The sequence below is a fragment of the Amia ocellicauda genome, chromosome 13 (assembly GCF_036373705.1).
Source record: "Amia ocellicauda isolate fAmiCal2 chromosome 13, fAmiCal2.hap1, whole genome shotgun sequence".
NCBI classification, from domain to species: domain Eukaryota; kingdom Metazoa; phylum Chordata; class Actinopteri; order Amiiformes; family Amiidae; genus Amia; species Amia ocellicauda.
In genome coordinates this window covers 34,425,418-34,452,844 of record NC_089862.1, presented here as the reverse complement: position 1 = coordinate 34,452,844, position 27,427 = coordinate 34,425,418, and the positions used below count along the sequence as shown (strand labels likewise).

General features: G+C 45.2%; 1 protein-coding gene across 3 annotated transcripts in view; it reads left to right on the top strand.

The window, feature by feature from the left end:
• Positions 1–27,427, top strand: part of bnc2 (basonuclin zinc finger protein 2) — a 204,664-nt gene that overhangs the window by 79,806 nt on the left and 97,431 nt on the right. The window contains exon 1 of one of the 3 annotated variants that reach the window (XM_066720705.1): positions 14,939–15,035. The exons of the other annotated variants lie outside the window; for them this stretch is intronic. Within the exon in view, the coding sequence (XP_066576802.1) occupies positions 15,033–15,035 (3 nt within the window). The 5' untranslated portion in view covers positions 14,939–15,032. Of the gene's footprint in view, positions 1–14,938; positions 15,036–27,427 lie in introns of those variants that run through there. 3 annotated transcript variants of the gene reach the window in all.

Below are 27,427 nucleotides of genomic sequence, written 5' to 3'. Positions count from 1 at the left end.
GGAGGCTCGGGAACGGTTATCTTATGGCAAAGCATGACCTGATTTATGCCTCGGCGCGGGGAGGCCGAGCCCCCGGGGGACTGTGCCGTGCCGTGCCTGTGTACACACCTTGCAGAAGGGACTGCGCCACGCTAAACAAGCCACTATTCATCCACACGCCACCCAGCCACCTCCACACAGAGGGATGTTTGTCAGGCGCTCTAGAATGCAGAGATGGCCTCTGACGTGTTTTTATTTAAGAAAAAACAAACTTTTAAATCTTGAAAGCGAATTTTTAGTTACAGGTTTTGTGTATTTATGCCCTGAAAGCATTTCTATCTAATCCACTTTTCAAGCAGTACAAATATAACCACAAGTAGTCTGTTTATACATATATATATTGTTTCAAACAACATTTGTCAATATAGTTTGTATCAGTTCTGATTAATTATACATGAAATTTAAGAAGTGTGGGTATATATGTAAATATACATAAATGTCTTCCTCAACACTGTATTATGAAAAGAGGGGGAAACTGTACACAATCAATTTGTTCCTAGTTTTTATTTATATATTTTATATAAAATCTACACTGTGGGTGTGTGTGCTGCAAAATAGGATATTAAACTTTGTTGGTGAATTAATTCCTTCATTAAAAATAAAAATAAACAGACGGGAAAGTTGACAAACACAGCAGTGTTTGAGGAGGCCCTGTAACAAGATTGCTATTGAAGATTAAGGAATAAAAATGCCTTATTTTGTATACTTTGTCACTGCACATTTTTACAGAACGGTATTTTGACAAACACACCGGCGCAGCTGCGGATATCCAGGCGAGCTCGGTCTCGCTTTCAAGCACTGCGGATTTTTCTGTGTGTCTTGGATTCTGATGAAGGCCGCGTTCCCCGCGCAGATACCGTGGAAGTCAAAACATATTGATCTCATTTAGGTTTTATTAATTCTCTCTCATGATGTAGGTCTAAGTATTTTAAGTAACGGGGGCTTTGACAGAAAACCAAAACTAGCCAAGCCTCGTGCATTTCGATTCCTGCCCTCATCCGTCCCTCTGTCTGCCTCTCTTTTGAAGAGGTCTGTTAATCGATAAGTAACAAATACAAATGTTTCTTATTTGAAATTTAGATGCACCATTGTGCTCTGAATTATTAAGAGGAAGCATTTGTCTTGAATGCATTTGGAGTGAGAGACAACATGCACATGGATGTAATGCAAGAAATAAAAGCTCCTGTTTGGACAGCGAGGCGAGGAGACGCTGGCTTCTTCTTGGGCCGGCAATTGCGAGATCTGAGGTGTTGACAGGACGGCGGCCCACTGTTTTGCCACGTAAGTGTGCCTGTGAGTTTCAGCATGATAAAAATGTGAGACCATATGCCCTTTCCTATCAGCGGCAGAGTGTTGAAAGATAGCTGTGCTTTTTCAAACCGTTCCCCAACTCCAACCCAAGAAACCGGCCTGAGCTCTGAATACCTATTAAGAGTTTCTGGCTAATTGATTTTCTCAGGAGCTTCAAAGTGCGTTTGATTTAATGAGAACTAAGGCTGAAACTCGCTGTGATAGGATAGTGGATCACAAATGTATATTTTGCATCTCTTTTTTTTAAGTGCACGTGGGGGGTTAATTTTCTGCTCCATGGCAGGGTATAAAAGAAAGAGAAAGCGAGAGAAATCTCAGGTCTGTTTGTGTTTTGGGTTGATGAGTAAAGCGGTCTTATCTCAGGTGCACCGAAGGGTATTTCTGTACAGACGTTCCACACTGTGAGGTACCGTGCTTTTACTTCTTTTACGTACATCAATATCTACTTATCTACCCGTCTACCTCTCTGTCATCCCAGAACATTAGGGGACTGACATGACATCGAGGATTAGGTCGTACGTGGAAAAAAATATCAGTTTTAACTGTCGAAATCAAATACATTCCTCTGCGAATTGTCAATTCAAAATGGCAGGTTGCAAAATAATCGATGGCGATATTTGTGTATCAATCAGCTGTCAATTTATCATGATAATAGTCGAGCAATTGCGAATTGTCACAGATTAAACTGATGTCTGACAATAGAGAATATCTTTCTTTCTTTCTTTAGTTCTTTATATTTTTAAGCATCACTTTATCTGGAGAGCATTTGTTTTAACAGTCTTAAAGCACTGTAAGCCTTAAAATAATTAAGTAGAAAGGTATAATAACAATTCAAATAAACTATTTATAATTCAAAGAACTATTTAGTGTGTTAACTATTATTTTATATACATAGTGCTTCATTCCTCTGGCTTGTTTTTCCTTAGTGAATTAAGTTACTGCTATAATAATGATTGTGGTGATTTTACATTGATCTGCTTAAACATTCATGTTTCTTTTGAGGTTCGACAGATTATTATTTTGTGGGATGAGAAATGGAAAATGTTTGCTTTTTTTTATGAAATGTAGGTGTCTAAAAATGCCACCCAAATAATAATGATAATGATTATTATTATGATTATTATATTTTTATTATTATGCTCTATAATAATTGTTTTATAATATCTTGTCTGTATGTGACTGGCAATCTAGATTGAAAAGAAGCACCTTTTGAAACGTGAATCCTGAAAGCAAGTCACTTTAGTAATCCTGGGTTGTTTTTCTCAGCTCTTTGTGAGATTATTTCCCTATCAGATTGCGAGGTCAAATGCAGGGACAGGATTAACACCAGTTTTTGCTAACGAGAGAGAGAGAGAGGGAGTGAGAGGGGTGGGGGGGGTCCTTGAAAGGAACCGAACACCGCGAACGATGGCTCTTGCTTGTTTTTCTTTCTGTCTTTCTTTCTCTCTGTGTTTTCTTTCCCCGCTCTGAGGGGAAGTGTGCGTGAAAAGGGGAAGCCGCTGTTTCAATAGTCTGTGAGTCAGGATGTCACCACCCCTTGTCAGGCGCTAGTGAAGGGACATTACCGCCAGTCCGCCCCTCGTTAGTGCCCTGAACGTTTGACACCGCAGGAATGCCGCGGCAGCTGCTGGCGGCGGGTCTGAGCCGTCTGCCGAGCGGACCGGGCGGCCAGCCCCACTGTGCCACGGCGACACGCCATAAATCACACGGCAGGGTTAGCCCTCACAGTCACAGCTCCTTCATGTCATATCGGTCACATGCCTTTCTCTTCATTCATAGGGTTTGTGTATCTGTCCTTTCTTCCTCTCCTTCCTTCCCGCTCATTTAGCTGTGTTTGAATAGGGACAGCGCACGACACAGTTGTCACATATTTCTAGGGTTTAGACTAGACTGAATAGAGTATAATGCATGTTTAACATAATTGTGAATAAGAATACGTGATTTAGTTAGTTAGTTTATTTATTTAGATAGATATCCGTGACATAAGACAGTCTACAGTGTCTCGTTTGTCTCCTGTGGTGACATTCCTGACTGAAGCAGAAGTTAACTTTATGTGGAAACCAATATTGTTAGTTACTATTAACTGATGTTGCTTAGCTCCTGCAAAGTTATTGCATAGGCAGGGAACCTTATGATGCATTATATATATATATATATATATATATATATATATATATATATATATATATATAGTTGCTGTAATTTATACTATAGTAAAAGTAGTTTGTTTTTTGTGGTTGTACATTATATTAGGTCTGCTATTTTTATATTGTCTGGTCTCTATAGCTCTCATACATCAGGGTACCTCATTCAGGACATAACCTACAAAAAAAAATACTGAAAGCAAAGATGAGAAGCTCAGATCTCAGCCTCCTTGACTTCTGTGTGCATGTGTTTTTTTCCCACAATGCAGTTCAGTCAGCTTTCGCCGCGCTGAATCCTAGGCTCGAGTGCGGCTGTGCACCCCTGCAACCACAAACGCTGCCAAAGCTCAGCTTCAACAGAGGCGTACAGCGGAGAATCCCTCACTGTACACTCGAAATGCGCGCAGTTAAGAGATTAGGGGAGCTTAGTTCCCTGCCACCGACGCGCACAGTCAAGGTGAGGGTGCGGGAGAAAGCGAGCCGGGCCGCCTGTGTGCCTGCAGACCCCGGCGCTCCCCGGTTCATGGCACAGATAACGAGCTGGTGGAGAGAACGGGGGGAAGAGCCACAGATTAACAGTTTACATTACAGCTGAGCGGAATTGGTTTGGAGAGGCGGCGGAGCGGCGTCTGCAGGCGTGTCACTCGGCGGGGCCACTGTCTTGGGGCCGCCGTGTCAACACAGCTGTGACTTTCCTCTCTGTCACTCTTCCTTTTCCTTTTTTTTTTAATTTCCTTAAAGTCGAGCAGCTCCGAGGTGAGGCACAATGGCTCGGACAGTCTTTCAGGCCCTGAGCCAGCAGCACCAGCTGCATGTATTACTCTGTGAACCTCAACCACCTGAGCATCGCAGCTCGATCGCGTCAGTCTTAAGAAACAAGAAGAGCAAGTCTTCTACGTTTGATCAGTCGAATGAGCATTATTGAAATGTTTCCCCCATTAAATAAGGTTATGATGAAACATTTTCCCATTAAATCAGCTTTTTGTGGTTTTTCGAGGAGCATTTTTTAGATCGCTCTCCCTCACATCAGTCCCGGTGTCCTTATGGAAATGTCCACCCACAGTGCGTGGAAATGTCCTGAACCTCTGTGTGGTTTGCAGTAGTTGTGATGTAAAGTTTATGATTGTTATCGGTGTAAAGCTATACTTCATGAGTTCAGTTTTGTTTTCTTGAGGATCTGATTGTTTTGTGCAGTGTGAACTATATTAACTCTTTTGCAATTCATTTATTATGAGTTTGGAATATCTTTTCCCCCATTCTTGTCACTAATTCTAAGACACCCAGCCAGTAAAATTAGTAGAAAGTATATGCAAATTCCTCTTATAATGATCAATCCTTTCAGTCCTTTCAGTGCTAAGTTAAAGGATGAGGATAAATTATCATTTTGCATGCAAAGACATGACACTTTAATATTTTGAAACTGCAAATATATGGATACATATATATTTGAAGGTTGTTTTTCTGTGACCTGGCGGATATTTGCATCTGCTGAGATTGCTGTAGATTCATTGCCGTACGAGCGGAAGACCGCAGCGATGGCGGGTACGACTCTTGGGACGCTCTCCACATCCGATGGCGCGTCCGGCGGGGCTTTTCCAGGGACGCAGTGTGAGCCGCGCATGTGGTACAGTCGTTAGGCCTCTAGATATCCATGTTTATTGAGTGTCTTGTTTTCTTGGCAGCGGCCGGAGGATTCAGATAGACAATAGATTGCTGGGAAGGTGAAATGCAGATCCTGAGAGCTGGATTAAGTCTCTCAATGCACACAATCGGGCTTTCAGTAAACACTCCTATCCCTGAGAGGCTTGGTGTTGAGCCATCCAACCCTAAGAAGAGTTCAGCTCCGGAGGCCCGGGCCAAGTCCATTTGCAAGAAATATGCTTGTGGCGGCGCAGGATTATTCCCCAGCGGCCGCCTTATTCACATCACAAGAGCATCTACTTCATACAGCTCAACACAACCACAGAGACGGGCCGTTTAACACTTTGTAGGATTACATTCTGTAGATTGTTTTCTTTTTCTAAATGTATTTATTCGTCCCCCGCTATGTGAGCCCCGCCTGATCGCCAGCCCGACCGCAAAAGCATCCCGACAACCGAGTCACCTCGATTGGGAGGATGGGGGCGAGACAGGGCGGAGGGTCAGCTTGAGACACAGAGAGCATCGATGCGAACAGCTGTCTTTGTTTGGCGTGTCGGGCCTCTTTTTCGCAGGTTTAACTTGCTGACTGGCAGAGCTCGTTTTTTTCATTAAGGATGCAGTGTTGGGAGTCAATTATGGTACGTGTCGGCCGGCCGCTCGAGTCCAGAAGATTAGAATGCATGTACATATATTAGAAGGGCACAATTAGACTCAGTCTGGGGACGGCGTGCCTCATCGCGGGCGTAGGGCGTGCCTGCGTTTCAAGGGGGGATTTGATCTTAATTAGGAGTAGGTTGCAGCTTTCGAGAAAAAACAGCAGGCCTCGGCTTTTTGTTTTCTATTTAAAAAAAAAGACTACACACATAAACGGCGCTTGGAGATAGCCATCGCAAATACATTATGGGACTTTTCATGATTTGTGTTCCTCAAATACGGTTCGGCTCGTCGTCCACCGGGTTCGATTTCCCCTCATTGTTAAATCTCTCCCCCGTTCTGAAATGGCGAGAATTGTGTCATTTCAATGCAACACATGTTTCCTCTGTGTGTGAAATGAAAAAGGTTTGGGTTTGTGAGAAAAGGACATTAGGACGGTGCAACAAAAAGGTCACGATGCTTTGAAGGGTTTGTGATTTTCGCACGATCCGGATCGCTGAATAAATATATTTTTTCCTCATTTCAAACGCTGAATAAATTCCTGCAGCAGGTGCCCATTTTTACCCGTGTTAAATCCGCACTAAACAAGGACGCCAGCCAAACAGCCAAACAAACAAACAAACAAACAACAGGGATGAATGAGATCATGTCCGAAGAGCAGGGGGATGTAAATTATTGAATACGGTAACATATTGTTGCCCTGGGAATCTATAGGAGCCATTTAGCCACAAATCACCTCGTTTGCCAGTTTTGAGAGACTTCAAATGAACTGGCTGAGATAATTAGGAGGGGTGGGAGGGTGGGGGGCAAGAGGTCAGTCGTAATGCTGTCTCTCCTCCAACCCCCCAGGAATAAACGTCAACATCCTTTCTGAGCTGAGGCCGCGCTTTCCTCTGAGATGGGAGGATATTTTTAGCATCACCAATACACCTCAAAGTGGTTGTGTTGATTTCAGTCTAGCTAGTAATGAGTCTGTCGGTCTGTCTGTCTGGAGAGTCATACCAAAGTAATGAGTTTGTGTCTGTGCTATCAATGTCGTCCTTCTGAGAACGATCTCACCAGGCCCTGCTGTGTTTGTGTCTGCTTAACTTTGTGCTTGGGCTTGTGTTACGACCGCGTGTTGAAATACACCAGAGTGCGGTGTATGTATGAGTGTGCTGTGTGCGTGTGTGCGTGAGTGTGTGAATGCATGCATGTATTTATTGGGCAGCTTACTGGAGTCCCACTGTGAAGTACCAGGGATCGGGAATTGTCATCAGGGTTATTCTACAGCCTCAATAGGATCGGGGATGAAAGTGTCTGAAAGCACTTTCCGATGCTGAGCTGTGCTTATCTCGCCTTACCGAGCTCAGCCTGCCGTGTTTTGTGCGTGTGTGTGCGGATGTGAGTGTGTGAGAGCAATCTTTCTCTCCTTTCGATGGTGGAACCCGAGACCGAGGATCTCTCTCCTTAGTACAGGCTTGTCTGGACGCTGAAATATTTAAAAGATGATTAGGAACACACCTTCTGAGACAATTAATTTGTTGTTGTTGTTGTTGTTGTATGATAAACAATTAGCTGCTTTTACATACATGACAGAATAAACATAATACATAAACAAACATCACCTAATACACCAATTTACAAGCAGCCCTAAGATTACTTAGATAAGTTACTAGGACAATAACCCATGTGCTAGATAAAGACATTTTGTGTGTTAATAAGCCTCAGACAGCATCTCTGTCTTCTCAGACCAACAACAGGTTAATGTTGTGGCAGCGTGGGCTGTCAGCCTCTCTCTCACACTTGAAGTCAGCTAGTAGTGTGCAAAGCAGGCAACATTATGACTTTATATTGATTCATATGTAAGCATTGCTAGTTTAAGATTATTTCAACGTTGTGCAGCTCACAACATAACAACATACGTGCATTTCACTAATAAAATTAAAACGTAATTGGAATTGCGGAGGACAGCGAGTCCAGTGTTTAAAAACGCACAAATGTGTGTCTTTGTTGGCGGTTTATTTAATCTGCCCATTACACACTAGCAGAGGTTTGGTTTGGAATGAAGTTGTCTTCTTTGAATTAGTTAAAATACACACAAATAAGCGAGCAACGCTTTTAAAAGTACGCAGGAGGAGAACGTGACTCAGGGCAGGACAGGGGGGGTGTGTGTCTGAAAGGGCAAAGGAAAAGGCGAAGGGGAAGGTCCCTGTGGTTGGCTTTGGCTTTCTGCTGCCAGATGCCTGTCACTACAGGACGGAGGAGGGGAGAGAGCGAAAGAGGGAGGGAGGGAGGGAGAGAGAAGGAGAGAGGGGGCTGCTCAAATCGTGTCACGTAGCACTAATTCATCGGCTCTCATTAGAGCGGGAGAGGGACAGCGCTGATGGCCGAGAGCTACACTCCACACATGACACGCGCTGAGTTTGGGGAATAGAAAATTGCTTTCTCAGGAAGCCCAGCCAATTAAGGCCCTGGCCATATTGAATGTCAAGTGTTAATTTAGGTTTTTCTTCATTTTCCCAGTAGTAATGCGGGTCCTGTGATGAGCAAATACATGTCAAGTAAAAGTTGATTGCCTCAAGGACCCCGGGTATTATATGTCACTGACAAGTCACAAATGTGCTCTTCTCCTTTAACCCCCCCCAGGTGGGAGCAGGAGGGATGGGGGGGATTAACTGTACTGGAATGATAAGAATAGACGGTTTACATTAGGGAAAAGTGTGGCATAGTCGTAGCGGGGGCCGGGGCAGACAGGAATAGAAGAGCTCGTTTGTCTGCGTGGGACAGTTCCTCCCGAAAAACCCCGGCACACACTCGCTGTATCTCCCCTACTGAAGAGCGACAAGACAAAGAATCCCCCCACATATAGAGATATTAGCGTTTTGTATTAATAGCAAGAGCAGGTCTCAGTCCTATTAATAAGGAAAGAAGAGATTGTCGCAGTTGGACAGGATATTATTAGAATCTGACTTGTTGGATATGGAGAGAATTCGATAACTTTTTTATTAAAGCAAATTAAACACTTAGAATACATTCTTGCAGATAAACAGTTATATCGTTTTTTCTCTTTTCTGTTTTGTATTCCTGGTGCTTTTTTTGTGTATATCTCATTTCAGTCTGTGTTTTAAAAAGTCTACGAGACCAAATCACCAGGAGAAAAATCAGAACAGAGCAAAAGAGGGAGAGAACTGTTTATCTGCAACCGAAACGTGAACCAGTAAAGATCTTGAGTACAGATTCGGGGGCCACACTTGGGATATTGACCCCCCATAAACCTTTACACCCCTCTCCACTGGATGTCATATTTGAGATGGGAAGGTTAATTAAATGCCACTTAAAAGTAAATGAAATACAGCTCCAAGAAGCCAACTAAAGCTATATTTCTTTTACTTTTTAGTAAAAGTGTATTGCTTGTTGTGTATCACTTATTGGCACCAGTTGGCATCTGGGGGCAGAACGGGGGGATCACACCGCCACTGTCGCACTGCCGAAAGCGGGGTTTCTTTCTGAAGGAGGCACTTTCAGTACAGGCTAGAAAGGTTCCTTCGTATTATTTTTAAAGTTTCAGACCTTTCAGGAACTTTGATCTTTCAGAAAAGTACAAATTGCAGTAAAAATAAACACCGCGGGCTTTGATTTCACTGCGAGCTCCAACTTTGGCAAAATGTCCTCCTGTGATTCGTACTAGTGCCAAAAACACACATACATTTAGTCTGGGTATAGACGGATGGGGGGAAGGGTGCGCAAGAACCACTTCACATCACGTTTTTAAACAAAGGGACAAAGGGCCATGACAGACAATGTTTCATGGTGCGGGTGTCTCTTTTTCTGTTAGGAAATGTTCCCTTTGAGCCGTTGTGCAGCGAGTCAGCCAAGTGGAGCGATGTGGTTTAATATACTACGCGGCCCGGCCTGTGAAACTGTGTCACAAGTCACTGTGGACCCAGGCTTTTGTGTTGGCTGAGGCCCGGGGACTGACCACCTGCATTGTGTGAGAGAGGGTGGAAGAGTGTGTCACATTTTATAAACGTTTCATGAGAAATTAGGTAAAACAATGAGGTGACTAAAGTTATATGTAGAAAACAACTAATAAAAAACAACGTTTCCAAAAGACACTATAATGTTGACAGTTTATAACATTAGAACATAAGAACATAAGAGTGTCCATTCGAGAGGAGGCCATTCCCCCCATTGTGCTCGTTTGGTGTCCATTAATAACTAAGTGATCAAGGATCCTATCCAGTCTGTTTCTGAATGTTCCCAAATTGTCTCTTCAGCCACATCGCTGGGGAGTTTGTTCAGATTGTGACGCCTCTCTGTGGGAAGAAGTGTCTCCTGTTTTCTGTCTTGAATGCCTTGAAGCCCAATTTTCATTTGTGTCCATTATAGTGTCTTTTGGAAACTAAGAGAAAGATTATAATGTTGTTGACAGCACAAGGCGTTAGATGAGTGAGAGTTGTGTAACTTATCAGCATTGCATTTGTCTTTAATTCTTGGCATTAGTTTCCCCCAAAACAAAGTTTTCTCGTGGCACTCAAACTCTCTCTTTCCTGCATAATCCACTGTGAAAGCTCAGTAGAGGCCCGTCAAACGCGTCTCTCCCTCCCCGACTCTGAATGCGACCGCGGATCGGATCGGACCGTGAAAAACGGGGTGACATCGGCATGCGAGCGTGACTGGCAGCTCCGGTCCCGGCCCGTCCGAGGAGGGCATCCCCGCCACTTTGAGGGCCCCATTGTGTGAGCGGTGGCCTCTCGCCGAGTGGCACTTTTCAGTCCGTCTCGAATGTCAGCAGCTTTTTTTTCCGCCTGGCCGTGGAGGGACCCGGGGAATTGACCAAGTTTCCTAAAGTAAATTCTGTTGATGGCAGGCTTGGCGGAGACAGATCCCCGGTACTTTTCCCAGCACTGTGTCACGACTTGACTGATGGCACCTTGTGCAATCAGTCTGAGGCCGGCCCGGGAGTCTGGGGGCGGAGGTGGGGGATGTGCTGTGACTGCGGCGGACCGGGCTGAAGGGAGCGACGTTTGTTTACTTATTTATTTATTTGCTCATTACACAGAAAGCTCTTCGCTCTCACTGCCCCGGAGTTGGTTTAGTAAATTCCGGCCTCCTTTCCTCGTGTGTATATATGTTTTTTTCTTTCCTTTCCCTTTTTTTTTTCCCCTTTTTTGATGAATCTGAGAAGTCAAACGGCTGACACAGATGAATAATCTGAGTGTACAGGGCGAAGAGTTATAAATTAACACATTATTCCCTCTTAATGTGAAATACTTGAGAATGCATTTTCCCCCGGTCCCCTGACGTCTCGCCAGCCAGGGCCCGCATTGTACTCTTCAAGTGGCATTGATTTGTTAAAGCGCTGATTTAGCAGCTCGAGCCCAGCTGCCTCCTCTTGCTGTTGTGCTGCTCGGCTCATTTTCTCTCCAACACGCCCCCCCATCCCTAGCCTCCCACCCCCCTTTTTCTTCTTTCCTTTCCTCCCTCCCCACCCTCTCTCTCTCTCTCTCTCTGTCCAGCCTGCCTGGGCCACACACAGGCACTCAGACTTGCCCACCCCCTCCTCTCCCCTGTATTGAACTAATGAAAGTCATACGGCTGCTAATCGTCAAAGCCTCGTCCTGTCACCAAACTCAACACAAACAGAAAATATCACTCTGGTCCTTTGGCTCACGTTGGGGTTCGTTATGAAGTCTGTGTCTGCATTAAACTGGTCTCAGCAGTGTTTAAAAATGTTATTAAATAATTAAACACATAAACAAGCAAATATATCAAAAAAGTTGACTTGTGCTACTAATTTAGCTTATGACACAAACTTATGATCCCCACACAGAAGAGCCTGACCACAACTACCCAGGGTACCTTGCAGTAGGGTGTAAGTTTGCCTGATCGACTGGTTGCGAGCCGGACACTTGTGCCGGACACACCCTGTGCTGAGGAGCCGGGCTGTGCCGGGCCGTGCCGACCCACTGTGCCTTACACAGGGCACGGAGACCCGAAAGAATGTAAACAGAGCCGCCGTCCAGCAGTTTCACCGAGACGTCGACTTCCATCCCAGCTGAGATCCGTCAGAGGAGGACTGTTGGCTCGGCCTCCTCCTCGAACATCGTGCCGGCCAACTGCTCAGGGCCACGTTCAGCGAGGCGAAGCGTGCCGTTCCCGGTTCGCGAGACCTTATTATTTTCTGTTTCTTTGTGTTACGGCACACGGGACACTCAAGAGTCGCAGAGGCCCACTGTTTTTGTTCTTTTTGGTGCCATACACACACAATGGCTCATCCCTGCCATTCTAAATATTTGTGTAGCGAATTCAGGCCAGCCTTGACCTCCCCTTTCAGGAATGAGAGAACAGCGCTGTTTCTACTGGAGAAGGGTTTTATTCATGTTAACTGTGAGGGCGAGTGATAAACCAGGCGTCACTCTGGCAAATACACAACTAGTGTGTCGATATTTGGTAGAAATGTATTTGTGAAATATCTCAAAGGGTCTTTTTTTTACGCACCAAACTCTTTTTAAAGCTCTCTCTCTCTCTTTTTTAGTGCAAAGGGATCAAATTACACCCCAGTGTGTTCAAAATAACAATTTATGTTCTTAAAGGGCAATCTGGTACTTAAAGACCCACTCTGAAAAGAAACTCGGGGATTGATTCAGTTGTCCAACGTGTTGCCACCCCCTTCGTCTCCTGGTGTATAGTGGGTGCCATACATTCATAAATTCATCCGATGGGTACCCGTCCAACAATCGTGAATTTGAACATAATAAAGTTTATGTGGTAAAAAACACTTCCTTTACTAATGCAGAGAGTTTTCCGTGTCAGGTTTAGTGTGCTATTAAAGATATGCACATATATGTTTTGTTAGCGTGTGTTAACACCCTCTTTCCACCTACAGAGATTTCTCTTTCTGCTGACAAAGTGTTAAATATTTTTAGCCATGTGAGATACTGACATAAGTACAAGTCTAGTGGGCTTTGGCACTTGCTTCAAATACGTTTCCCCAGACTTATTCTATGGACTTATTCTCGGTCTTTAGCGTTTATTCAACTCTGTGTGTTTTTCATACAGTAAATGTACTTTCACTAGTGGATCTCACAGATAAAAATCTAATGTTCTCCCAGTGTGTCTTTCTCTTACCCTTTAAGTCATGATGCTACAACTAGAGGCCGTAGAGAAGAGTGATCTCAATTCATAATAGACGTCTCGTTGGATGAAACACTCACTGATAGGCAGGCGCGACCCACACACCCCCGTCCACACACAAATAAACTGCGTAATTATCGAACTGAACACAGTAGAACTGGAACTGACTTTTAATTGACAAGCATTATTATTATGACATATTAATTAGATGAGTAAATGAAAAAACATTATTGCAAATTGCTGGCAACCGTATGCTAATTGCGTTAAATTTCAGAGTTACTTATTGAAACATCAGATGCTCGGGGATTTAATTATTTGTGTTAAGGCTTGCAATTAGGGTTTTTTATCCGCTTAATATTAAGCGTACAGTGAAGCTCAATCAGGTACAGTAGACGAGAGCTTCAGCACAGAAACGCTCTCTCTCTCTCTCTCTCTCTCTCTGGGAAGGAGTCTACGGGAGAGGAAACAGGCGTACAGTGCTTGTGTCTCGGCCCTGTAGGTGTAGATGCACTTCCTTTACGCGTCCGTCTTTCAGATATCAGCACTACTACTTCTGCTTGGGTTCTCCGAGCGCTAAAGAGGTTAAGGAGAGAGTCCATTCCTCTGACGCAGCTCGAACGACTCCCATCTGGTGACCAGCCCGTGACCTCCAGACATTGTGGGGGGACCAGGTCTCGCGTCGACACCGTCGTGATGAGTGATCTCACCTCGGCGCTCATCGCGGGGGTCCTCGGAGTCTGACTTCCTGTCCTCCGCGTTTGCAGGCTCCCCAGACCTGGGAGTGACTGAGACGGGGAGGCTGAGATGCTCATCTTTGCTCATGCTGTGACTCAACGCCTTCAAAGCAGAGCTGAAACACAGAGGGCAAACTTAGTTTATCAGTTACTGACAATAAATATACACAGAACGCAGAGTGTCCTAAGTACAGACATCAGTGTTGTGTGTCATTTGTTACACTGTTACACATAGAAAGCACTGATCCCCTTTGTTTTAGGACAACTTTGTCCGCTTGTCTATCTATCTATCTCCTAAAAAGATATATATTATTTCCCCTTCCCGATTAATGCAGTTTTGTAACTTCCAATGACCTTTATTTACTCTACAAACTAACCAAGCAAGCCAGCAGTATATTAAAGGCACGAAAACTAGAAAGTGAGTGCGTTGAAAAGGATTGGGACAGAATGGGACGCACTGTGGCGATGCCTCCGAGACGCACACAGTGACTCCACAGTTTGCTCTGGGTGTCGGAGTGACACATGCATCACACGGCTGTGACATCGCAGGGCCGGGACACGGGGTCGCGGGTGCAGCCCGGCCCAGGGCGTAGCTTGTGGGGGGGAGGTGGAGGAGGAAGCAGAAGTGGCCCCTGAGCAAACTCTGCGTGTGTGGGTCTTTGTACAAGTTTTTTTTTTTTTTTTTTTCTTTCCCGTCAGACGCGGCCAAGCACGGCCAAAAAAGCAGTTCCTTGGCAGGGCCTAATGGCGGTATGATGTAGTCTGTTGTGACTAGTGCATTCCTTTCAGGTTAAACTAGGGAAATTGCATTGTGTTCGAATTCCAAGTCGCATGAATGTTTTATCGCCACAAGAGCATCGAGTCCTCCAGGGGAGTTTCGCGGGGCCGAGGTGGGGAGGGTGGGTGTGCGTTCGAGATAGAGAGAGTGTGTGAGAGAGAGAGAGGGAGAGACCACCACAACACCGCAAGAAGGAACACTTAAGCGAGAAGCAGGAGGCGGGGGGACAGGGGGGGATCTCAGTCTGAGGCAGATACGCTGTGACAGTCACTTAGAAGCATTTCACTTTTCCTAAACTGCGACTGTTTTAAAAACACACACACACACACACATACACACACACGCGGACAATTATCAGCTGAGGGGAATATGACAAGACACGCCAAATGAGGTGGGGAGATAGCGACAAAGCGCGAGAGAGAGAGAGAGTGAGAGAGGGAGAGAGAGGGATGGGGGGGAGGGGGCAGGAATGTGCCACAGTCCAGTCGGAGCTGCCTCCTGCGTGTGGAGCTGCCAGATTTCCCCAGAGCTGAGTCTGTGAGCTGGCTGCTGCCGGGAGGCCGGGAGGGATCTGTTCACTGTACAGCGCCGGCCGGGGGTGCGCGGCTCCTCATGGTACCGTATGTTACCAGTCTTCCTCCCTCGTTCTTCTGGAATGGGTTGTTGCTTTAAGAGAGTGTGGGGGGGGGGCGGCGTTGATGGAAGCCAAAAACGCAGTGCATTGAAAGGGAGGACAATTTTGTGGTACTTTATTTTGCACTATACTTTTTAAAAGGTTGAGGGAAAAAGGTAAAAAGCAGCTTCTGTGTGTTTTGTGTTATTTCTGTGTTTTGGATGTAGATAGGCGTTTGTTTTTTTAAAGATATATGTATTATTCTCTTTTCAATCCTACCACACACACACACACACATATATATGTTTTTCTGGTACCTTGACCTTAAAAGGTGGTGCTGTGAGTTCCACTGTCCTGGGTTTTTGGGTTTTATCCCTGAGCCCCACAGGGCACAGAAAACTATGCGATTAAAAAGATTTGTCACGACTTCTTAAACATTTTAAAAGTTAGTTAAAACCCCGTCCTGTTCGTCTCTGTGCTCCGAATATCAGGGCAGGGCAGCCTAAGCTTACTTTAGTGAGGCTAGGATGGCGAGGAACGGATCTCGTGAAATCTATAGGACACTAATATAAATGAAAACAGAAAACAGGCCTGGCTGGGTCCCCTCAAGGGCCTGACAATGTGGGCTGCAGTGTAGGCTGAGGGCCACAGGCAGGAGAAAGTGTTAGGAGGGGAAAATGGAAAGTAAGCTGTGGTCAGAAGGGGTCAACAGTGGTCAGAAGTGGTCAGGGGCCACGGATCTCCAGAAACAGAGCGACACACATACATGTTATACGTTTTATCACTGCAATGATGTGATCTTTAAAAAAAAACACAGAAAGAAAAAAGCACACTGCGAATGTTTGTGCATATATTAAAGTTTATTAGAGCTGTAATGCCCCAAGTAATCCCGCTTGAGTACAGATGCAATTTCTATGTTCGTTTTACATATCATTTGCATGTATTTAATTGCGGCAAATTTCTCCCAGACCCGAAGGTTCCTCCTGGCTGAGGATGTTTTGATCAGGGCCATCCTCGCCTCAGCGCCGCCGCAGCCCCTGACCCCCCCGGACCCCCAATCCGAGATGCTCAGAATGGAGTCTGGGGGGTCTCCCGGGGTCGGCCCACCTCCAGAGCTGCGCACCGGCCTCCTGCTCGACTCGCTTTAAACGTGGCGTGGCGGGGGGGAGCTGAGTCAGTTTCCCAGCAGGACGCAGAGCGAAGCCGTGAACTTGAGTATCACTGCGTTCAGTCTCTGCAACTGCTATCAAGCCGGAGGGAGCGCCAGTAAGAAGTCCCCACCACACCTTATCAATTATTGACCGCTGAGCTGTCAGGCAGTGACATTTTCTTGTCACCTTGACGGAGTGATTTTATTAGTCTGGACATAATAATGAGCTCGGTTACTGATGCAGATGTTTGCTGGAGTAAAACTAGCATTAACTGATGGTAAAATAACCGTGTTTCATTGGAGTAAGCGTGTTGTGTATCCTTACGCAGGGATTACTTTACAAGCAGTGTGCAAATGTAGTGCCTATATATATTGTTTTCTTCTTGTCGAGGGGTTCAATTTGCACCATTTGTGTAAGATTATACCAGGCTTTATAGAGTAACCACAGACATGTTTAGACGGTTGTGGGTTTCTTCACTGCTGACCTTATAACACAACAGTGGTTTTCTGTCCGTGTTGGGTGTGTGATGGAGATGACACGGCTTGCCATGGACGCATGTGACTTTTGATCATCAGCAAAACAAACTTCACTGATGGCCTGAAAGCATGGATACAGCAAAATGAATTGAGTATCAAGGTCAATATCAACAACTACACAATAATAATACAAATTCAAACCGTCGCTTGAACACATTCCTCTTTGTCTGATGTGAAGTTGCGTTTAAAGGGGAGGGGAAGATTTATCGAAGACATAAAAGTGTGGTGAACAACAATTCGCGACTTCCCCGAGTTTCTCCTCCCTTGGCTGCATTGACAGATACGGATGTGTTCTCCTCCACTGGTGCAGGACTCGCCAGTGAGGTTGTGTTAAAGTCCTGCAAGAAGGCAAGGCTTACATAGCTTGGGTACCATGGGGTCGTTGTGTACATGAGCTCGTCCCGTGACACAACCCCTCTGTGAAGTCAGTAGAGTGGCAAAGTGGTTTTATCTCTCTATTTTTCCATCTGTGGATTCGTTTCCCTGTTTCCTCTTTATTTTCTTAGAGTTAACTGCTTAAGTGTCACACTACAGTCATGAGTCAAATACGATAATTGATTGTACGATTGTCCAGGATTTTCCCGGTTACAGCACAATAAAGCCGTTGCGGTTTGCGAATAAATGTGCACGTAACTGTTGAAAATCCGATCAAAACACATGACACAGAAGTGCAGTTGTGAGTGGGACTGGCCTGGGGCGGCATGTGTGTAGTTGTGTGCTTTGGCATCATCTGTTGAATATAAGGCCGTTCTCCTCCGTCACCGTTGATGCGCAGTAACGCGGCTAATGATGACAAAGCTCAAGGAGGGTAATAAACCCAGCTCACAATCGGCAATAAACTTGATCGGGATTTATGCCGGACCGAAAGCCCTTCGTAAATAACTACCGCAAACCGTGTTTCCTCCACCCGGCCCTGGCGCTGCGTCTGTGATTTGAATTGCCCGTGAAAGTTCAAACACCTAGAGCTGCTAGTAAGTTGCGCACGTATATATATATATATATATATATATATATATATATATATATATGTTTCTCCTCTCAGGATGACGGCTCTTCTCACTTTTGAAAACTGTGGATGCCGAATGCATTTTAATCAGGTTGATCAGGGGCAGCGCAGATAATTATCTCAGCGCGCGCGTGTGTGTGTGTGTGTGCGCGTGCTCGCAAGTTTGTGTTTTAAAGATTTATTTCGTTTTCAGATCCAGTCTTCTCGTTCTGCAGCCTTGGCTCACTACACTTCTGTGCATTTAAAGTAGACTGTATGAAGCGTTACTTGATGTCGTTTATTTCAGTTTCGTTCAGTGTTATATCTGTGTGCTATAATGACATAAATACATAAACAATCAATCAAATCAATACAGAAACGGATGGATCATGCCCGAGAAAACAAAACAAGGAAAACAAAAAGCTTACTGGATTTGGGAGATTTGGTGAATTTGGTGAATTTTGGGAATCACGGTGAAAAATAACTGGGGCCCCTAGTTTTGTGTGCCTTCCCACAACATTTCCTCCCTCCTTTCGCAGACTTTGATGCATCAGTGCAGTATTGACAAGATTGTGCTGGTATGACTAAAATATAAGGAAACACCGTATTGTAGTTGCTGTGTGTAACAGTAGTCACATGAAGGGTTTTAGTGTGTTTTAAAATTAAAATGTTGTCTTCAATGTTTGAGGGAAAACATTGAAATTCAGAAACCCTGTGAATAACTTAGGTGTAGTTTTTTACCCTCCCTTAGGGGGCAGTACTTTGTTTTATTGGAAATGTTTGCTACTTCGGGACAGTTGTCCCACTTGTCTGTTTGCTAATTGTGAGCCTTTCTTTTCCTCTTTCTTTTACCGGCCCACCCAAGTAACAGCTCCTGCCTTTCCACACCTTTCCCATCAGGACTTTCCCGCTTTTTGTTTCAGGAAGAGGTTTGAAACTTTTCAGCGCGGTAGGGATCACGGTTTGGTCGATTTTATGAGCCGAGGGAGAATATTACATTCAGGCTGATTCAAAATGCAGTTTCTCCTAATAAAGAGATCAGACAGTGTTGATGAAGAAGAGGAAGAATAAGAAAAGCACCCACCCAGATTGGATCAGTCAGGGCTTGAGGAGATATCTTTAAAAACAGATATAAACAGAGAATAATTTATGTAGGCTGTTTGCTCGGACATACTCCGCCCGTCCCTGTGCTTTCCAGTATCTTAATTTGCTTGCTTTGAGGAGCTGGATCTTGTTTGTGCCTGTTAATAAGTCATGCCAGATTATCCCCTGCCCTGAGTCGCTGTTTTTATATATTTCATTAACGCCGGTGTTTGCGGAGGGCGTTCACAGTCTGCCTTTTCTTATGGCGGAGTGCGTATCGCCGGGCTAATTAAATTAATTCAGATGCCAGTAATGATTGCCTGCCATCTATTTTTAATAGGGATGCATATCAAAGAGGAGAAAGAGGATCCGCGCGTCTCTCTCCGGTTGCGCAGTGTGGAAGGGGCTGTGCTGGTGTGCGTCGGCTGCTTTAGTGTCACCGTCCCGGGAGAGGGAGGAAGCGTTCATCACGTTTGTCAGGAATCGGGTGCCACGCTCTGGAAAGACACAGATTATGTCCAGCTCTCACAATCCAGATGTTCTTCCGCTGGTTTAGGGCGGGTTTTAGCTCCTCGTTGCGTAAAATCCTTGACTCGACTATTTGAACTCTGAGTTTATTGTTTAATGTTCATTGTACACTTAGGCAGATGTGAAATGAAATTGCAGTGTCAGAAGAACTCTCCCTCATTATAATATTGTAATTATAAAATCCCCCCGTTGGATTTCAGAGTGAGCATTTTCTTTTCTCCTTTTATTTGGACAATCGATGAGAAATGTGCAGTGCCGTCCCCAGTTTATTTACTCAGATATTTGTCAGAGAAATCCCAGACGCATCACCTTGCTTGTTGAACGGAGGGACTCCCAATAGAGACCAGTGTGCAATAAAGTATTATTTATATTAAATATATTGTGGGTTTATTAAACTATTATGGGTTTATTGGTCCATCAGTCACCAGATTGTGTGTGTGTGTATAGATAAAACTGCTGTCGTGCATCGACAAAAGAACTGAAAGAAATCCTCGAAACCTCCGCCATCCTTTCAAAAGTCTCATTTCATCAAGCCAAAAAAATGATTTGCCAGCAGACTGTAAAAATCTATTAATAAATATCTCATGAATTTAACTGGACTTACATGATAAACCGGGACCCTTTACTCATGCAGAACTGTCAGATTTCAAAACTGCCTATGTATTTTAACAGATTTATTCTCCTATAGTCCATAAATGTGCATTTCAATTGCGTAGTGCACATTCAATGGATGGCTGGTTATTAACCGTGGCACATTTCTATCTCTGTAACGTGCGGCGTGCATTTACCTAACTGTGTTTAAAGAAAGAAATATAAATATTAGAGCATGTGAATCCTACTGAGGGCTCAGACTTCATTTGAACCAGGAACACAACCCCTTCTTTGCATTTGAAGTGCCTCCTCATATTTAATATATAGATCATAGCTTCAACTTAGTTTTTCTTGTACTTGTAAAAGGAGCCATGAATATTTCAGCAGGCTCTCTCAGATGCTCGAGAGGCATTTAGTTGTTACGTTTGGAAATGCAGAGCCGGAGTTTGACGGCTACGACTCACACCGGTGAGAGCGGGCGAGGACCAGGCCCGGCCTCCCGCCCCGCACCTGAGATTTCGGTGGCACGGCCATCCATCAGGCTGTAATTACCCCTCGACTGTCACGCAGCGGTGCGACTCGAGTGGCTCTGCTCCCCCCCCGCGCCGCGGTGTCTGCCGGAGTGCCCATGCTGAAACGCCATGTGTTTGTGTGAGGTTGTTGCGCTGTGCCCAGTGTTTACTTCACCGCAGCGCTGCCGAGCCGAGCCAGCGGCCTGGTAGAGTACGGCACGCAGCGGGCGTGCGAGACAGCCGTGAAAACAACAAACAACGGCAACAAAGACACAACGCAGTGTGGAGGAATATCTATCTATCTATCTATCTATCTATCTATCTATCTATCTATCTATCTATCTATTTACCTCCCTCAATACCTCTCTTTCTCTCTAACTCTCTCTCTTTATACCTCTCTATTTCTACCTCTCTTTCTCTCTACATTTCTACCTCTCTTTCTCTCTCTACCTCTCTCTTTCTCTCTACTGCTCTCTCTCTCTCTACCTGTCTCTATTTCTCTCTTATTACTTCTCTTTCTTCCTCTCTCTTTATACCTCTCTTTCTACATCCACATGCAACACCTTGAGGCTTCCAAAAGCACCGTCATCCCCCTATACCCAGTTTATTCTGCGTGGTGAACCCGTCCTGCTGATCCGGCTCGGCAGCGTGTGCCGTGTGTGGCAGTGGGCAGTGGCAGTGCCGCGGTGGGCCGCCCCGTCTGCCGAGACCCATGTTTCCACCGGCGCTTTTCAACACGCATGTCCATTCCAGCACAACAAAGGCCGAGGTGCCTCGACAGAGGGTTCCCACCGTCAGGCCTGGTGCAGTGACTGACATCCCCTGGCCTCCCTCTGACGGCTTAAAGTGCCAGGAGGTTTTGTTTTTGTTTTTCAATCTTTCGCTTGAGGACACCGGTTGTGTACGGCATATCGTTTAGGACAGATGAGGTGCCATTATTTATGTAGTCAGAATTTGTTCTGAGAAGGAGTTTAGACTCATGTTTTATGGTTTGTAGATTCATTTTTGTACGCTTTCCCACGTGGTTACTGTCCGGTCCGACTTCAGATAAGTCACTTTTCTCAGCGGTAGCGCTAATTGTCGGTGACTGACTTCTGATATTTGGGTTACGGTCACTTAATATGAACAGAAAACTATACGATTGTGTGAGAACAAACCTTTCAAACTCCTTCCGGTCTCAAGCATCACTTGTGTCCGGGTTTCGACGTCGGTGTTCATGTTTGCTTCTGCGCTGTGTCAGAAATGTGCGTCGTGGCGTGGCGTGACTAAACCCTGCCTTCAGGCTCACATTTTCAGCATCATAAGGAATATCAGGCTGTTTGAATATGTACGCACTGTGAGGCTGCAGTGATGTGTATGTAAATTGAAATACAGGAGGTCTTTATTGTATATCTCTCTCTAACAGATAAGCAAAAAGACCCTTTTTATAGTCACTCCACTCCCATGCTCTCTCTCTCTCCCTCCTCCCCCCGTCTCTATGTCAGACAGACTGGGGGGTGCTGGGTGTAAATTTCCATAAAATTTAAATGAGGTGTTTCCTGTAATTAATGAACAATTGTGGCTGCTCTGGGGCTGCATTGTAATTAACCATGATCAGACTAGTTTAGAAATGACAGTGCTTCCATAATGCTTTGACAAGCTGCAGCGACGGTGCCAGGCTCGAAAACAACCCCAGGCGCCCGCCGTGAGATTTTAATGGAGAGTTACCTCAGTCCTGACCTCACACACACACACACACACACACACACACACACACACACACACACACACACAGACATAACAGTGGCAAGAACACTCTGACTCAATGTTTCTCTGCATACGTGTGTGTGTTTCTCTACCGTCAATTAGCAATTAGCCAGTCAGATCTGCGTGCAGGATCTTCGGTATCCAACTTCCTGTCTATCTGTTCGTCGATCTATCCATCCATTCAACCCGCCTGTGTGTTATCGGTTATCGGTTCCCATCTTGAACGAGGGAGTAATGAGTCATCGTGGCTCTCTTATCCTCTGCACCGGCGCTATTGATATCTTATCTTGCTCGCCGTAGAGGTGGCAGAAGCTAATTACTGTTAATTAGGTGTGGGATGCCTTAAGTGGCCATGCTGCATATCGAACCACTTACCTGGGAGGGGCGGTTTCTTCGTCTGGCTGATTATTCGCTGGAGCTGGTTTTGTTTGCACCGGCCACAGCGGGACGGTGTGAGGGGCGTCTGGGATGCACGTCTTGTAAATCACGATCCGTCGGTGTGGTGAACCTTTGGGTTATTGCTTTTATTACCATGCAAAGATCTTAATAAACAAAACAAAGCTAAACAATTAAAAATAAAAGCTTAGCAAAGATGGAACTGCTAAAGGGACCGTAATAAAACTGAAGCACCTTCAATAATAGTCTGTGGATTTGAGTGGGCCTTCCTGTGGTTTTAGTAATTTCTTGGAATTAGGTTTTCTTTTTCACCAAAAGTGTCCCCCAAAATCTACTGCTCTGGATGACTATTATTTCAGTTAATAAGATCGTTGAGGGTAAAATGAATCTAGAACCTAGTTTGTGATCCAATCAGTTGAGCAAAAGGTTTTTAGCTGTTTTGTTGCTTTGGTAATGAACAGAAAGTTGTTTTGGTAATTTAGCCGTTGTTTTGGTAATATCTGACTGAATCCCAGATTGTGGACACGTGCTATATGTGAATTAAATCAGGTTCTGGCACCTCAAGCTCCAACACAACCCGGCCGTCACAGAGAGACCCGTCCTGGAAATCCAACCAGCTAGTGTCCATGTGTGACACATGTTTTTTTTTTTTGTCGGTCTTTTCATCTTCTACCACAGCCAGAACGTTTCCTGCCATTTTCTCTCCAGCTCTTGACAAATGACTACCAGATGTGAGATGTTTTCGGCGCTCCGTCGCTCCCTCTCAAACCTGCAGTGACAGGAGAGACCCGCTCTCTCTCCCGGACACCTTTCACTTCCTCGGCACAGCTGGCACGGACGAGCCCCATCGGTGGGGGGGCCCTGCATAAGTGTATTCCTCCCTCTCTGTCTGGGGCTGAAAAGGTGGGGGGGAAGAGAGATACGAAGCGTTGAAAATGGATTGGTTTACCTCACAGTTTGCCATTTGTTGAGGGAAATGTGTTCCTTTTCAACGGACATTCAATATTCCAAACAAAAACAGAAAAACATCTTCTGTCACACCAGTTCGCTAATAAAAATGCAGTTTGATATTCTGCATAGTGCGTCTTGGGACTCTAGCTTCTGGAGAATTCAAATTCTGCCCAGTCGCTTTCTTCTAAGCGGGTAAAACTCGATTCCTTCTTTTTTCCCAGGATTGCCAACCGTTATTTCTGACAGAAAAGCAGCCCTATGCAGTTCCCCATCGGTGGCTGTGCTCCATCTCTGTTGTAATGTTTCTCTTAGGGACTGCAGGCTGTCGTTGCTGTGACATTAGTGCGCGACAGTTTGGCCGCTGAGTTATCGTTCTAATCTTTCTTTTCGCCTAACCGACTGTGCGCCGGCCTGACGGCTCTGATTTGCTCGCTCTCTCCCTGGTGTTGCGAGGGACGTTGTGAACGAAAGGCTGTGGGTCAATGTGAGTTGGATCTTATGACTTAAAGACAGGGTGTGTAATCCCACCTGAAGAATCCTACACAGAGCTTTGCACCCGACCAATATTTCTCTTCCCCAGTTTGTCTTTTGCTGAAGCGGTTAGGCGGCGTTACGACTCACAGAGAGCCACAGCGACCGAGTTTATTCGAATGCACATGATATTTTGTATGCACTTGCCTGGGACTGAGTTTTCGAGCTAATGAGAACTGATGTTTTGATTATATATCTATATCTATCTATTCATTTTTACCCAATTCATGTCACACAATTCAAGCGAAGACTACATTCTAGAGAAAACTAAATCAGCTAAACTAAAGCCTTGAAAATAATATGCACTCCCAATTTTCCCCTTCATCTTACTGATGCTGTGAATGTTTATCAGATCTGCAGATCGATAAATCCATGGGCAGCTAATATAAAATGAATAAAGATTTATTTAGGCAAATAAAGGGTCACCGAGATTAACTCAGAGGCTCTGGGAAGAGTCAATATTTTCATATGTAAGGCGATAAATTTAATGACCTAATCTTTTCAATTACAAAGCTTGTTTTAAAACATAATCCCTCCCAGTTTCTCGGCAAACTAGAGGGACGGAGGGATGGGTGGATTGGCCAATCTCCTCTCCTCAATTGATGAGTCTCTGGACCCTGTAAATTACTAGACCTCTTTATATACAGACACGGATTATTAATCAATCCCCTCCCATAGTTTATCGCAAAGGGAAAATATTACACATTCGGCTGATACAACCTGCTTTCTGCGACTGATCAAAGTAACTTTTTCTGCCAGATTGAAAGCGTGAAATATTTCCTTGCATTAGAGAATAAACCTTCTGAAATTATATTTTAGGTGTTCATATTGTAGTGAAATAAAACAATGTCTTAACTCAAACCCACATGATTATCAGGCACGCATCTCTTTATACAGTTTATACAGTTTATTTTTGTGGCTCTAGATACAGTTATGCATGTATGTGTATGACAAATATATGTAGGTGTTTACTTAATATATATTCAAATCTAAATATTTTAAGAGACAAAATAGTCTAAATATATGTTAAGTACATTTCAAGTAATGTTCCTGTACTGCATGGACAAGAATAGAACTGAAAAGAGTGAGGCATTCAAACATGTGCTCAATGAAATGACATAACAATACAAACAGTTTAAGATATGACTTCACAGTATATTTATTTAACATCCTGTGACAGATCTACTGCAGGCGCTCCGGGCGAGTCATCCTCGGCCCATTGGGCCCGTCTGTGCTCAGCAGACACCTTAGATACTGTCCTCCCTGTTTGCCAGAGCTCGGAACACTGCGAACATTCCTAGAACACGCCGGTTCCAGAACACCGATTTATTTCAAAACACTCTTCCATCTTCAGTCTGAAGGCTGAAAATATCTGCTCTTGTTCAGAAACGAAGACCTGAAAGCCGTCTGATGAAGGACTTGATTTCGGCGGAATACACACGCAGCCTGCGATGGCCCAAGGCCCAGTTTTTTTATCCTCTTAAGCTCTAAATGACTTAATTGAACTCGGTGTTATCATGACTAAACCAATATAATTCTTCCCCCAGTCTTGCGCAGGGGGGTTATTTAAATGCTGGACTGGGCCCCTCCAGGACATGCCTTCATAACACTGTTCAAAGCCTCTAATGGTGTCAGCTCTCAGAGACTGCCGACTGCTGGAAAATAACCTCTATCCACGTCTCTGTTTATTTGCGTACGGAGAGAAAAATCATTTCAGTGTCACATCGTGTGAATCAAGCGGCCCATCGGCATCCGAATACATATTCCCAGATGTACATTTTAAACCATCATTTGTATTGTTGTTGTCACTGTTGTTCTGTTTATAGGCTCGGCATCCCTCACACACACTTCTGTAGTCAGATGCTTTTTGAAATCGCCTTTAATAGCGTCCCACGGCACCGTGTTTCAAAGTGACAACATCACTTATGACTTGAATTCACAGTGAAATGACATGCTTGTACGTGTTTTATACAAGCAGCCGAGGCTTAACTGGTATTCAGACAGTAGTGGTAGTGCCTTTCAGTTTAGGAACAGACATAACAGACATTTTGCACGTAAAATACTGTGGTCAACCGAGGAAGTGGTTCATTGAGGATAACTGGGTACGTTGAGGCCTCCCTGAAGTAGGGGCACCGAGGGAGGGAGTGTAGATTGTTTGTAAGCGCCAGCTATGTGGCAACTTTGGTGAGCTGGGCCTCGTATTGTTTTGCCTTTCCTGCCTTGTCTTGTCACTAAGCTGGCGTGTGGAGCCGTGTGGGTTGAGGGGGGGTTGCCGTGCTAAGCAGAGGAGGTGTCACTCCACCCCCCCCCCCACACACACACACACACCTCGCCGAGGTCCTTCAGAGGACGACTTGTCACCAGCCGTCAAACGGGAAAGTGGCTCCGTGGTCTCCGAACATCTGGCGGCGCCGCGCGGGAAAGCTGAGGGGGTGTCATTAATTGTGATGAAATAATTTAAACCATCAGGAATAAATGAGGCTGTTAAGCGGAGTTCAGATTCCATCTTCCAGGCGCGCACATGTGTCAGGCGGGGAGAGGAAGGCGAGGGCTGGGGAGGGAGACAGAGAGAGAGAGAGAGAGAGAGAGAGGGAGAGACGACGACAAACAAACACAAAAATAACAAATTGAGATGTGAGCGAGAGACAGAGAGAAAGAGAGGGAGTGCCAGGGATGTCGTGTCTCACAGATATCCCAGGAATGCTAGGAGGAGGCTAGGCTTGATAGCAGACAGCTGTGGAGCAGGGAAGCGGAGTTCGGAGATGCAAAATCTGTTTCAAGGAAATCTCGTTCCCGCTCGGAGTCGGGTGATGAAGTACACGGCCTCTCCTAGCTGTTGTTGTTGTTGGCCGGTGCTCTGCTGCTGTGCGTTGTGCTGTTTACAGACAGACCGGCCCCGAGGTGGAATTCGGAGCTGCCTTCCTGCAGGTTCACCGGGCCTCGAGCACGTGCCGTCTTCCTCGGCGGCGGCTCCTTTTGGAGATTGAGCCTCGTTTTAAGCACGTGCGTGTGTAGGTGTGTGTGTCCGTCTGGGTACCAAAGTGTCTCCCTCCGACAAAAAGCACGGGGAGTCGAAACGTCGTCAAAGGGCAGCAGACATGAAAGACACGAGGTACAACATGCTGGAATGCTTAATAAACCATGGTGAGGGACGGAGAGCCGGCTGTGTGGTCCTGACGGCGGGATTCGCAGGGACGATTTGCAAGGGCAGCCTCTTTAGCGGGGCGGTAATTGTTGCTGCCTGAATGGCAAAATGTAAAGCAGTCGGCGGGCTGTTTCCAGGACGAGCGAAATGGCTGTGGTAATGGTCTCCGACTAGATAGAAGCCTCTCAGGATACCAGTTTAATTGCTCCTTCCTGCAACCAAGGCCCTTATTAGATCGA